Genomic DNA, 15,343 nt, shown 5'->3' with positions numbered 1-15,343 from the left:
ATCCCCCTTTCTTACTTCTGCATTAGGACACAACAAATAAAAAAGAAACCTAGTTGTTTACTATTTAAAAGATATTCTGGATTTAATAACTATTTTTTTTTTTTTTTCAAAATCATAAAAGCTGTGCATTGGCATTCTTTCTACTTGCGGTCTGTTACTTTTGTCTACCATAAATTTTGGTGAAACAGAAACTATATTGAAAGAATCAATAAACGATCAAAATATATTGGTTTCCAAATTATTTTTAAAACTTCCTTCGAAGAACAAAAAATATACTGTCTTGTGTTGTAATTTTTAATTCCTTGTTTTATAGTATTGCTTTTATTAGAAAACATTTTTATGTGAAATTAGAAAATTCAAATTTCTTCAGGTAGGCAGGAGGTAGGATAATATGGAGAATTTGAATAAGTTGTGTCTGAGACTATCCCAAAGTAATGAAAAGGAATAATTAATATGTAGAAAATATTGGTCTTGGAGCAGATCAGACCCGGTTTAAATATCCACTCCACATAACATGGACAAGTCAGAGAACCTCTGTGAACCTCAGTTTCCACTTCTATGATATAAGAATGAGGCATCTGACTTAAAGGAAAGTTACACAGACAAATAATTGACATGACAGGCAAGTATATGGAATGAGTTAGGTGTTCAGAAAATGTGATGCTTAGAAAATGTCAGTTCACCTCTCATTCCCCTTCCCCCATGTCATCATGATTTCTAGATAATTAATGTCATTAGGTCAATTAATATTTTCATGGAAGGAAAGAAAGTATTCACCAAACATTTTTAATACAATTATGAAAATGTGCCTGGTAAAGTCTTAGGAAATCTCTAGCCCCTGACCTGTCAGTTACTGTGAGATGTGACTTTTATTTATTTATGATAAAAGTTGAACCCAAACATAATATAATACATTTTATAACATCTACCAAAGAAGTATGTCTTGCAACAGAAGACTTTTACATTAACTTTAGAAGATATTTATTACATATTTCTAAATCTATATGCCCATTTAAATTAATCTAGTAGTCATTAGTAGTCATTAGGAAACCCTGGTGGTGTAGTGGTTAAGTGCTATGGCTGCTAACCAAAGGGTCAGCAGTTCAAATACGCCAGGCACTCCTTGGAAACTCTATGGGGCAGTTCTACTCTGTCCTTTAGGGTCGCTACAAGTTGCAATCTACTCGATGGCACTGGGTTTGGTTTTTTTTGGTTAAGTAGCACTGGGTAAGTCATTAAGAATAAAGTTGCCACATTCTGCCATGAGTAAATTCCATGTGATTATATGCAAAACAGCATTGGCGATAACGTTGAGTTCTAGTTTTGCCATCCTGAAATAAATTTCAATTTTCAAATAAGCATATTTCCTGTGATTGTACTAAGACTGGTATTTTTTAAATTATTAGGTATTTTGATTATGCCATCTTGGTGACCCTGATTTACTTGGTGTCTGATACATGAAAGAATTATAGTTCTACCTATAATTGTTCATTACATAGTATGATAAACAGAATTAATAACAATTACTAAAGACATAGTAATAAGAGTAATAATAAAATGAACTTACCTGGAAATAATTGCTTTGTTGGGGCACTGAGTTGTGCTTGCTTTGAAACTCTGTAAGCAATATCTGAACCTTCTGAATTCTTTCTATTTGTGCAAAATCCCGTTGTTTTTGATATTCCCTCTGGAGAATTGTGAAAATCTAGTGCTTTTAGTACATCAACTGGAGCAGCTGAAAAATAAGTAAAAAATAAGAACAAATTGAATAATCTAATAAAAATTAGTATTTTTAATAGAGGCAATAGTTTGTCATTTTGCTCCTCAAATCTGTTTATCACTTGCCCACTTTGCCACAATTCCCTGACATTCACATGGGAGGATAAGGGGAGGGTGTGAGAAGGTGGACGGTCATAATGTTCTCAAAAAAAAAATATCTCAAATCTGGAATAAAACTATGAAAAAGCAAACAGAAAGTTTGTTGATCTATATGGAATTTAGTTGTTGTTGTTGGGTGCAGTTGCGTTGACCCCGTGTGACAGAGTAAATGACCCATAGGGTTTTCTAGGCTGTAAACTTTACAGAAGCAGATTGGCAGGTCTTTCTTCTGCAGAGAGTATGGATGGGTTCAAACTGCCAATCCTTGTTTAGCAGCTGAGCACTTCACTGTTGCATCACCAGGATTCCCTAAATGGGATTTAATATAGCCTATTAGAAGCCCTGGTGCCTCAGTGATTAAAGCACTCAGCTGCTAGCCAAAAGGTGGGCAGTTTGAAACCACTGTCCCTCCCCTCCTTGGGAGAAAGATGTGGCAGTAATATTTTACAGCATTTGTAACCCTATGGGGCAGTTCTATTCCTTCCTATAGGGTCACTAGGAGTCATAATTGAATCAAGGGCAATGGGTTTGTTTTTTTTGGGCATATAAAAATGTATCAGTATTCTGATGCATCTCGATTACAATTTATAAAAAGTTTAATCATTCCAGGTAATGGCACACTTGGAACAAAAGTGAATCCCAGCACCTTTACATTTTCCATTTATTTCTAATAGGTCTACTATTCAACTATTCATAATCCAAACAAAGATGATTTTGAATTTTCAAATTTACAATAAGTAGTATAAATATTGTAAAACTTTTAGTTACTAGGCCATATCATAAATACGAAGAGAAGTTGAATGATGTTAAAAAAGAATAGCTAACACAGTATAATTCCCTTGACTTGAGTGCTTTCCTTGTCAGAGTGCATTACTCAAGACTTTGTTTATAGTTGGATCTAGGCGAAAGCACATTGTCATTGTTAGGTACCATCGAATCAGTTCCAAGATAGCGACACTATGTACAACAGAATGAAACCCTGCCCAGTCCTGCACCATCCTCACAATCATTGTTATCCTTGACCCCATTGTTGCAGCCACTGTGTCAATCCATCTTGTTGAAGGTCCTCCTCTTTTTCACTCAACCTCTACTTTACCAAGCATGATGTCCTTCTCCGGGGACTGGTCCCACCTGATATGTCCAGAGTGTGGAAGACGAAGTCTCACCATCCTTGCTTCTAATGAACATTCTGGCTGTACTTCTTCCAAGCCAGATTTGTTCATTTTTCTGGCATTCCACGGTGTGTTCAATATTCTTCACCAACACCATAATTCAAAGGCATCAATTCTTCTTCGGTTTTCCTTATTCGCTGTCCAGTTTTCATATGCATATGAGGCAATTGAAAACACCATGGCTTGGGTCAGGCCCACCTTAGTCCTCAAAGTGACATCTTTGCATTTTGACACTTTAAAGAGATCTTTTGCAGCAGATTTGCCCAGTGCAGATTGACAGATTGGCAAAAGCATAAATTTCCCAAATCCAACCCATACCAGTTACAGCCAGTTGTAATGATGTGTCCAATATAAGTTAGGAAGCTTAAACTTCCCCTTTGTGAACTGGACCCATTTGGATAACTTGCTTTTCTTAGATACTCAAATTCCCTGGGCTTCAAACTATATATCTAATTAAATCAGTGAGCAAATCAAAACGTGAACCATGTGGTGTAAGCATTGTTATACGCAGACTTTAGAATCTATGCTATTCAATATATTTATATGTTACTGGCTTTCTACTGGAAACCCTGGCAGAGTAGTGGTTAAGAGCTAAGGCTGCTAACCAAAATACCGGCAGTTCGAATTCACCAGGCACTCTGTGGAAACCCTATGGAGCAGTTCTACCCTGCCCTACAGGGTCACTATGAGTTGGAATCGACTAGATGGCAATGGGTTTGGTTTGGTTTGGGCTTTCTACCTGTATTCAAAAATAAACAAAACATCCAGAGCAGGCCATGTGCTGGTCAAAGTACCACTTAGCATGTATGAGATCTGGTTCTTACCTCATGTATTTAGATTCTAACTGGGGAGGCACTACATATGCCCAATAAGTATGAAGGAGGCAGTATCTACATTTCCTTAGAGGTACACAGTACTGTATGGTACAGAGGTAAAAGAGACCACTTCTGGGTGAAAGTTACAACTAACATTACCAACTGGAAAAATTTCAGTGGTTAACTAAAGAATAAAATCGAATTGTCATCAGATTTCAGAATAATTCAGCTGCCAACCAAAAGGTCAGGGGTTCAAACCCACCAGCCACTCCAGAGGGGAAAGATGTGGCAGTCTGCTTCCATAAAGATTACATACAGCCTTGAAACCCTATGGGGCAGTTCTACTCTGTCCTATAGGGTCTCTATGCATCAGAATCAACTTGACAGCAGTGGGCTTTTTGGTTTTGGGTTGTGTTTTGTGAATAAATTGATTCTGGGAGGACTCAATGACAATGAAAATGGGACTCATTCTAGAATCTGGGAATACCATCAGCACCATTTATCACACTTCACAAAGTAGAGGGTAACCTACAGCTGGGTTTTGTTCTTTGAAAATTATAATTTCAACCAATTTTTGCTTAACTAGTCTGTTATAGAATTATGAATAATTGAATAAATGCTTGTAAACAATGTGCATTTGATCACTTCCTTAGTTATTTAAATTTTACAATCATATAAAATCTATTATATATATAATGATGAATGTCCTTCCCTTTAATAATAAAGCCCCTGTCTACCTATTTCATCAAGCTTCTGAAAGAAAATCCATCTGGAGTATACACTGGGTCAAATTATTAAAAAAAAAAAAAAAAAGAAAAAAAAACTTTTCTTAGAGGAAGTCAAAGATTTTCAAGGGATTATTCACTATCAAAATGGTACTTTAGTTCAGCCTTGGAATATTTAAAAAAATCATAATGGCATTTAAGAAAATTGTTTGCACTAGCCGTGTATGCAATGGCCAATTTTTTAGGCTAATAAGATACCTAATTATTCTTTCTTCTTTTCTCTTATTATATAAAACTAAGAAAATACAAATTATAATAACTGCCATGCCCAGAGATCCTCAGGTGTGCCAGCCACTGAGTTAAGTTTTTCACATGCATTCACTTTCATCAAATTCGCAGGGTATATGTTCTTATCCCCGCTGTACAGATGTGGGAATTGAGCACCAGAAAGCAAACTAAATAAACCCTGCAAAATAAAAACTTAAGAAATAAATACTGGCAGTCCCCAGATTACAAACAATTTTCATTCCTAAATCTGCCTTTAAGTCGAATTTGTACGTAAGTTGGGACAGTTAGGCACAGTTTATATCTAACTTTAAATGTTTGTCTTAGTATATAGCACATAGTATACCTTACTATGAATAAAAAAGAAACACTTCCAGGTACACTAAAACACCTTTAACATAAAAACACAGTAATAATATTTTGACGCACACCACAAGTAGCACATGTTCGTTATTACGAATCATTGTACGTACCACAAATTTTTAATCTAATGGACTTTACAGGGGTTGGTTCGTAACTATGGGTTGAATGTAAGTCGAATATTCATAACCCAGGGACTGCCCGTATACTAAAACCAAGAGGGATGCTGGTGAGGAGTGAGCTTCTTGGATCAGGTGGACACTTGAGATTACGTTGGAATCTCCTGCCTGGCGGGGAGATGAGAGGGTAGAGGGGGTTAGAAACCGGCGAAACGGGCACTAAAAGAGAGAGTGGAGGGAGTGGGCTGTCTCAATGGGGAGAGAGCAATTGGGAGTATGTAGCATGGTGTATATAAGTTTTTGTATGAGAGACTGACTTGATTTGTAAACTTTCACTTAAAGCACAATAAAAATTTAAAAACAAACAAACAAACAAACACTTTGCCATTGAGTGGATTCCGTCTCATAGCGACCCTATGGGAGAGAACAGAAGTGCCGCCAGGGAGTTTCCAACTAGTGACTGATGGATTGAAACTGCTGACCTTTTAGTCAGCAGCTGAACTCTTAACCACTGCACAACCAGGGCTCCAATGTACTAAAATTATCTTGAGCCAGTTTGATTCCTTGTGTTTATATTTGTTTTAAATTAAATTCATCATGTTACAGAGTATAAATTATTCTGAAGCAGAATGTTTTTAAAAGCCAAGGAATCTTGTCTGTTAATTTTATCTTATCTTCTTACTCTGAAGTCATCCTCAAAAGAACAGCTGAAGAGTGTAAAGACTCCAGGGTAGATATGAACACAGCTATGAAAAAAAAAAAAAAAAAAAAAAAATGGATGCTACAGGTCTAGTGAAGTAAAGAATACAGCCCCGTTGTCATGGTCACAAGAAGACATGCATAAATAGTACATGAAATGGATCACGATTTCCTTCTTTCCAAAGTGGACTTTCACATGATCAACTTGTCTAAGAGCACAGACTTTGCCATATTTGTTTCTTCCTACTTTGAAACTAATGTGATAAAAACACACTCTACAAGATTCAAAACAAGGGCTCTATTTTTAAAACATGCCAAAGTTCTTTGTAGAGACACATGGCATCTTGTAAGAGTATAATATTTTTTAAAAATCATAATTTATTCCCCAAAAGACAATAAAAATTAGAACATAAAATGAATACTTCAACTTTTTCTTAATATGCACATGGTGTTACCAAGAAAAAAAAAAGAAAACTCAGTTAATCAAGTCCTAAATTTTCTTCCAAGTGGACTAAATAATAAATCAAGTCACTTTGAAATTTTGCTTTTTCTTTGATCAAATAATCATGTTGTTAAGTTGTTAGGTGCCATCGAGTCGGCTCCGACTCATAGCGACCCTATGCACAACAGAACGAAACTGCCCGGTCCTGCACCATCCTCACAACCGTTGCTATGCTTGAACGGATGTTCACAGCTGTTTCTTCTCATTTTGAGTCATGCCACATCAGCAAATGAAGGTCCCAAAAGCTTTACCATCCACGTCATTAAGGTCGACTCTACTGTGAGGAGGCAGCCCTTCCCCAGTCATCTTTTGAGTGCCTTCCAACCTGGGGGGCTCATCTTCCAGCACTACATAAGACAATGTTCCGTTGCTACTCACAAGGTTTTCACTGGCTAATGCTTTTCAGAAGTAGACTGCCGGGTCCTTCTTCCTAGCCTGTCTCAGTCTGGAAGCTCAGCCGAAACTGTCTTCCATGGGTGACCCTGCTGGTATCTGCATACCGATGGCTTAGGTTCCAGCATCACAGCAACACGCGAGCACCCACAGTACAACAAACTGACAGACACGTGGGGGTCAGATAATCATAGTATTTAATAAATCCTCATAAAAGGGTTTCTATGTTTAGAATCTATGTGTGCACACACACACAAGCACACAAACTATTCTAAAATATTCTAAATTCATAGTCAACTGAACCGCAACTTTTTGAGGATTAAAAGCTATCGTGCATTATGGCTTAACTCTACATAGCTAAAAAAGTGAAATTCTTACAAAGAAGCTCTTAAATGTCCTCAACATTTTAACTGCTTCTTTGTTGCCAATACCAGTGACAGGGACCATGATTCTGTGTTTAAAATGTATCTGATTCAACACATTTTGTTCACTAATATTTTCCTGGCTTTTACTGTTATGTAGTAACCAAATGAAAAAGCAAACCCACTGCCTTTAGGTTGATTCTGACTCATAGCAACCCTATAGGCTGATTAAATGGAAAAATAAGATATCAGAGCCCACTGCATTACTACAGTATCCATTTATCCTTTTCAGATAAATCTTCACACCACAGCCTGAGTGAGCTTTCCAAAAATCCAAACACGAACATGTCATTCTGCTGCTTAAAATCTTTCAGAGAACTTCACTGACTTCCAGAAGATATTCACACACCTTTCATATAAAATCATCACGACCTGGATACATCTGCCTATCCTCCCAGTCCCACCCTCACCACCACATCCCCATCCATCTCTCATTACCCCCTAACTCCTTCCTCCCTCAGTGCCCTAGCCATACTGAACTCACACTGCCTACAGCTCAAGTTCTTTCTTCTGCCTCTGGGTCTTTATAATCCTACCCCCACTGTCTGAAATATTATCTCCATATTATCTGAGGAATAAGCAGGATACAACTGATATGCTATCTCCTCCAGAAAGCATTCCCTTATCTCCCAAAGCTGGGTTAGACATGCTCACCTCTATAACACATTTTACACTGGGTTTTAATTATTTGCTTATACTTTTTTCCAAAATTAGAAGAGGACAGAAACATACAACGCACATAAAATACACACGATTATATAAACACACACAACCATATAAAATGTTGGCTGACTGAAAAAAATATTTATATATATAATACACACCTACACACATATGTATATATATAAAATGGAGCCCTGGGGGTACAGTGGTTAAGAATTTGGCTGCTAATCAAAAGGTTGGCAGTTCGAATCCACCAGCCTCTCCTTGGAAACTCTACAGGGCAGTTCTACTCTGTCCTGTAGGGTCACTACGAATCAGAATCGACAGCAACAGGTTTATTTTTTATATATATGTATATATATATATACACACACACGTGTACATATATGTATAAATGTATGTATATACACATATAATTTCAAAACAACTTCCTCTGGAGCCCATATGATTCTCTAATCTTAAAATAACAGTTTCTGAGAACCTAATAAGTCCTTTCTGTTGTACTCTATTGACCTCTTGAACACCTTCACTCATTCATTGATAAATCTGGCCCCTAGTCTTTGATCTTTTCTCCCTGTTGCCTTCAACATTCCCATGGATTACTAATCTACCATCTCACAGTGCTATGATCACTCTGTCACTAGTTAATTTCTCCTCTAACCTTCTTCAGCCACACACTCCCATGAGCAGTAGAGAAGAGCAGCACTATTATACTACTGAGAGCCTAGACTCTGAAGCCAGACTGGCTCTGAGTCCCACCTCTGCCATTTAGCTTCAGTGTGATTTGGACAGATCACTTAACAACTCTGTGCCTCAGTTTCTGCATCTGTAAAATAAGAATAGCAAAAGTACTTAACTGAAAGAGTTTTTGTGAGAGCTGAGCTGGTATTTGTAACAATATCTTAGAATAAGAGCTTGGCAAGCTATACCTACAGGCTAAAATTGCTTTCCTTCATATTTTTGCATAACCTGCAAAATAAGAATTATTTTATGTCTTCAAAAGTTGAAAAAAACAAAGGAAAAATAATATTTTGACATGAAAGTTATGTGAAATTTAAATTTCAGTGTTCCTAAATAAAGTTTTATTGGAACATAGCCACACCCACTCATTTACAACTGTCTATCACTACTTTTGCACTACAAGGACAGAGTTGAGTAACTGCACAGACACCATATGACCCACAAGGGTTAAAATATTACTATTTGGAACATTTAAGCTGAGTTCTAAAGATGAATAGTAGTTCATTAGCAAAGCAGAGGAGGAAAGAAACAGCAAATATGACAGCAGAGATATAAGAGAGTGTGGGGTTCAAGACAATGAGAGCAGTCATGCTTGCCTGGTAAAACAGCAACACTGATTAAATTCAGCTGTCCAAATTCTCCCTGGGTTCACCCTGGCTGCTGTGAACAGCTGGAGAAAAATCATGAATTCACTGCCACAAACTCCAAGTGAACCTGAATACTCATTCCTATTCACTCTTCCAACGCCCAAATTTTACCCTTCAGCTAAAGTAAACTTTTTTCCGTTTCTGAAATGTACCAAACTTCCTTTATTGGAGATATTCTCTCCTTGCTTGCTCAACTGACTAAGGACAACTGACTGAATTTTCAGTCATGACTGATTTTCAGTCAAGTTATGAGAGTCACCTAGAAAGCTTTTAAGATAGATGATAGCTGAGTCCATCCAGAATTAATAAAGAACAATGACTAGGGTAGGGCACAGGTATCCATATGTATAAACGTTCCCCAGGTGAGTCTAATGTGCAGTCAGGGTTGAAAACCTAGTGAACTCAGATCTAGTCAACCTTTCTATCTCAACCCAAGCATCACTTCTCCAGGAAATCTTTATTCACTCTGCCCAGGCTGGGTTATATGACCCTCCCACTTGACACCAAGCATCCTATATTCCCTACTGATAGCCCCACACTCTTTAGCATTCGCTTGTTTAATTATCTTGTACTCATTCTAGGCTGTATGCCTTCAGACACAGTATGTATCTAACCTGTAGTCATGATTTCCCTTTTACATACTCACACCATGTAATATTTCTTTTTCACTCTTCTTTGTTTTATATATTCAAAGCTTGTAAAGTATTATTTAACATCTGCCTCTCCTGATAGACCGTAAACTCTATGATAGTAATAAACATCAGCACTACTGATGTCCACTATTGTGTTCTCAAGGCCTAACATAGTAAATAAGGCTGGCACATAGTAAATAATCAGTAGAGATATATTGAATGAATGAATGAATGAGAAGCTGCATCCGACTTTGCACCTGAAGACTCTTTCCCATTAGCCTCAGAAAGCAAAGGACAAGGGTTGGAAGTGGCCTTTAACGCATCTGGAAGAGCTTATCTAGTTTGGTTACCATTGTTTGAGTCAGGTTGGCAAGGACGCAAGTGGCTTTCTAAAGTAGATTCTTTCCTCACTTCTAGAGAGTCACTTATCCTCACCTTGCACTTTATATCACAGACCATATATAAAACATACCATTATGGGATGAAATAAAATAAATAAATAAATAAAGCAGAGAAAGAGTAAAAAACCACCTTCGACACAGTTGTGAAATACTTTACTACTCCAGATGTCACTTTAAGGACTAAAGTGTGCCTGACCCAACCCAAAGTGTTTTCAGTTGTCTCATATGTCTGTGAAAGCTGGGCAATGAATAAGGAAGACTGAAGAAGAATTGACAGCTTTGAATTATGGTGTTGTGGAAAAATATTGAATATACCATGGACTGTCAGAAGAATGAACAAATCCGCCTTGGAAGAAGTACAGCCAGAATGCTCCTTAGAAGCAAGGATGGCAAAACTTCGGCTCACATACTTTGGACATGTTATCAGGAGGGATCAGTCCCTGGAGAAGGACATCATGCTTGGTAGAGGGTCAGCAAAAAAGAGGAAGACCCTCAAACAGATGGGTTGACACAGTGGCTACAACAATGGGCTCAAGCATAACGACAACCACGAGGATGGCGCAGGACCAGGCAATGTTTCGCTCTGTTTTACATAGGGTTGCTATGAGTCAGAATCAACTTGACAGTACCTAACAACAACAACCAGGTGAGTAACAAGAAGCCAGGAGAACTAATTTGTATGTATGGTAAGGGAGTGTTGTTGTTTTTGTTAGCTGCCATTGCATCAGGCCCCAATTCATGGTGACCCTATCTATAACAGGATTGAACCATTGTGATCCACAGGGTTTCACTAGCTGATTTCCAGAAATAGATCACCAGGCCTTTCTTCCTAGTCCATTTCAGTCTGGAAGCTCTGTTGAAATATGTTCAGCATCATAGCAACATGCAAACCTCCACTGACAGACGGTGACTGAGCATGAGTTGCAGTGGCCAGGAATCGAATTCAGGTCTCTCACTTGGAAGGCAAAAATTCTACCACAGAACCCCCACTGCCTCCACAGTGGAACATAGGACTGACAATAGAGAAATATGAACAAAAGTGACCAATTATCCTAATTTAACTACAACCAAGACTCCGGTATACTTCAAAATCTTAAGAGCTCTTAATAAATAGTCTGAAATTCAGGCGATGACAAGAGTATAGGCAATGATTAACAACTCAGCTTCCGCAGCTGGAACTGCCCAACTTCTAAAGCCAGACTGGTTCCGAGTCCCACCTCTGCCACTTAGCTTCAGTGTGATTTGGACAGATCACTTAACAACTCTGTGTCTCAGTTTCCGGATCTGTAAAATGAGAATAATGAAACTATTTAACTCAAAGAGTTTTTGTGAGAGCTGAGCTGCTATTTGTAACAATGCCTTAGAATAAGAGCGTGGCAAGCTATACCTACAGACTAAAATTGCCTCCCTTCATGTTTTTGCATAACCTGCAGGATACGACTTTTTTTTTTTATGTCTTCAAAAGTTGAAACCAAAAGAAAAAATATTTTGTGACATATGAAAATTATGTGAAATCAATTATTATCTGTATGACTTTGGGTAAGCGCTCTAAGACTTAGTTTCTTCATTTTAGCCTCATTTTGAAAATTAAATGAGATAAAGCATTTTAATCTCTTAGGACAGTGCCTAACACATAAAAAAGTACTAAATAAAAATAATATCTAAAATTATTATTCCCCGGAAATTTCAACTATTCTGAGCCTCTCTGCCAGTTCCAGTGAGCACTGCCCATGTTCTCCAGGGGATTAATTCACTCGATTCCTGTTATTCATTTTCCCCTGACTACCTCAGGGAAACCTCTTTGCAGTAGATTAGAATACTGAATAGTTTTCTGTTTCTTAAGTTCTTTTAGATGTCAACCATGAAAATTATGTACTGCTTATAAGTTTCTATAGCAGCATATGTTATCTCTGATACATCTAACTCCAGAAAGTTTCCTGGATCTTAGCTTAAGCAACCAAATAGGTCTCAAATTAATTATTTTCACATTCACTGTTCCATTAGCATTCTAACATTAATATACTTACATCACAGCATTTGCCCCTCTTCATTGTCTTTCTTTACATTGAATAGATATTGACATAACTATAGTTTAAGACACAGTAACCACGATGCAAATTATTTATTAAAAGTTTTAAAAATCTAATACTTTAGTATGTTTCCTCTGACACCATCCTTCATTTACTTCAAATGCACATGTGCCACAGACCAAACCTGTATTATAAACAACATGAAGTATTATGTAATTAAACATATTGACATAAATTCTCCAATTTTTAAAAAGGCACGGAAGATTGTATTTAAATGACTACCAGGTGCAAACAATGTCAACAGAGATCACATAAACTGCCTATGGTTTAACACAACCCTTTATAGCTGAAACTACCACACTTCTAGTGTATATTTTGCAATTTAATCTGTAGAGTGAGAAAAAGCACAAAACGGGAGAAATGAGCTGCCTAATCTTAAGATTCATAAATTGTAAGATTATATAAGGTGCCCTTATAGTGTACAGTCTAAATATTCATGGACATGAGAATTGTTCCCTAATGCTATTTAGAGTCCATTTTTCCCTAATGTGTTCTACAATCAGTTAATATGCTCAGCCACTAATAAGAGAGTAATTACAAAATGTATTTTCCTATAGGAAAAAATGTATATGAATAAAATAAATCCAAACATCTCAAAGCCCAAAATTTGATAGGCATTTTGGAAAATGCAGATATTTGATATTCAGCATCACACTGAGAATGGCATGAACAGATAAAACAGTAATCTGTAGTTTTAGGAAACATGTAACTTCATCAAACTAAGCACTTAATAAGCCTGTTGGTATTGCCTTTTTAGAAAACAGAAATCTGATAATTAAATGTAAATATGCTTGCTTATAATTCCATGAAAATGCCAAATTTTTAATAATTCAAATGTACAATGATACTCATAATTAGAAAGATGGAAAAAATACATAGTGAAATATAAGTGGAAATAATAGAAAAGGTATGACTTCCATCAAAATCAATTGTATTCACATCCCACCAATTGACTATTATTCTCATTCTGACCTACACAGGAGTTGAGAGAAATCTGTAAGATTAAGGGTCCTGGATTCAGATTTCAGTGAGGAACACTAAATACATTTGTACATGTGTGTACATTTCCTGGACAAGGTCTGATCTGTAATTATTATTTCCTAGGTTTTCATTTGAATTGTAGTGTTGGTGAGTGATATTGAATATACCACAGACTGCCAGAAGAACAAACAAATCTGCCTTGGAAGAAGCAGACCCAGAACGCTCATTAGAAGCAAAGATGGAGAGACTTCATCACACATATTTTGGATATGTTATCAGGAAGGACCAGTTCCTGGAGAAGGACATCATGCTTGGTAAAGAAGAGGGTCAGTGAAAAAGAGGAAGACCCTCAATGAGACAGATTGACATAGTGGCCGCAACAATGGGCTCACGCATAACAACGATTGCTATTTTAATTACTGAGGCTTTAGATTGTGTTTTGAAATCAGCACACGTGCTCCTACTTTATTCTTCTTCAAGATTGCTTTAGCTATTTGGGGCTCCATAAGGTTTTCATCAAGAAAAATGTAGGGATGGCACAGGACTGGCCAGTGTTCCATTCTGTTATACATAGGGCCGCTATGAGTCAGAACAGACTCAATGGCACCTAACGACAACAACAGGTTTTCAGCTGGGACTATTTCCCATCTACATTCTAACTACACATCCTATATCATTGCTCAGTTGTGCCAGAGAAATAAAGTAGAAACTCCTAATACCATTTCCACACAAGAGCTCAGTTGCTAACCGAAAGTCTGGCGGTTTGAATCCACCAGCTGCTCCTTGGAAACCCTACAAGGCAGTTCTACCTTGTCCTATAGAGTTGCCATGAGTTGGAATCAACTCAGTGGTGAGTTTGATTTTTTTGTTGTTGTTTTGTAACCTCTTAAAGTAGCTGGCTCAATGTTCACTGTGCAATGTTCATCAAATAAATAAAATGTTTTACTATGTGGGATTTGGCCAAGTCATACTATGTCTAATCATGTGAAATGAAACTATTTGGATAAATACAGTCTATGAGCTACTCAAATAATTTAAGACCAAATTTTTACTCTAAAATTATTTTACATTTTGTGTAAAGCATTACAACAAAATATCTATCTTTAATTTAAATAGCTCATTATTTTATGCACAACAAATATTTGATTAATACAAAGGAGAAAAATAAAAGAATACAGGAAGGGTTAATTATTATTAAATAAGAAGGACCAGAAAGGCCTCAATGAGAAAATGATGTTTGAGCAAAGTCCTAAAGGTCATGAGATTGCTCTATCCTGATGGTTTTGTGGAACAGTACCCTAAGCAATGAGAACTGCAAGTGAACAGAACCTGAGACAAGAGTTGGCCCAGCATGTTCAGCAAATACAAGGAGACAAATGTCTCCGGCAAATGGAAAAAAAAAAAAAAACAGGTATAATAGATGAGATCGAATCAGCTGGACAGCAACAGGTTTGGTTTGGGTTTTAACAGATGAGATCAGAGAAGCAAGTGTGAGGGGAAGAGGAAGTCAGATTGTATAGGTCCTGTGAGATCACGGAAGGAGTTTGGATTTTACTCCAAGTGAAATGAAGAGCCATTGGGAGTTTTGGAACAGAGGAGTAGCTTGAACCAACTTATTTTTTTTTTTTCCAATCACAGTGGCTGCTGTGTTAAGAACAGAGAATAGAGGCAATGGGGTGGGATCAGAGAGCAGTTAGGAGGCAACGGCAATGAGTGATGTCTTCTTGGACTGAGACATAAAGCACTGGGGTCAATTGCTGTATATATTCTGAAAGTAGAGCAGACAGGAGTTGCTGATAGGTTGGATGTGGGTATTGG

The 15,343-nt window shown here is 37.2% G+C and overlaps 1 protein-coding gene across 2 annotated transcripts in view; it reads right to left on the bottom strand.

Annotated features, from left to right (window-relative positions):
• Positions 1-15,343, bottom strand: part of COL11A1 (collagen type XI alpha 1 chain) — a 257,545-nt gene that overhangs the window by 230,079 nt on the left and 12,123 nt on the right. For both annotated transcript variants that reach the window (XM_049880227.1, XM_049880228.1), the window contains one exon: positions 1,568-1,735. In XM_049880227.1, the coding sequence (XP_049736184.1) occupies positions 1,568-1,735 (168 nt within the window). The remainder of the gene's footprint in view (positions 1-1,567; positions 1,736-15,343) is intronic.

Source organism: Elephas maximus, chromosome 3 (assembly GCF_024166365.1).
Source record: "Elephas maximus indicus isolate mEleMax1 chromosome 3, mEleMax1 primary haplotype, whole genome shotgun sequence".
Lineage (NCBI taxonomy): Eukaryota > Metazoa > Chordata > Mammalia > Proboscidea > Elephantidae > Elephas > Elephas maximus.
This window is presented reverse-complemented; position numbering and strand designations above follow the sequence as displayed.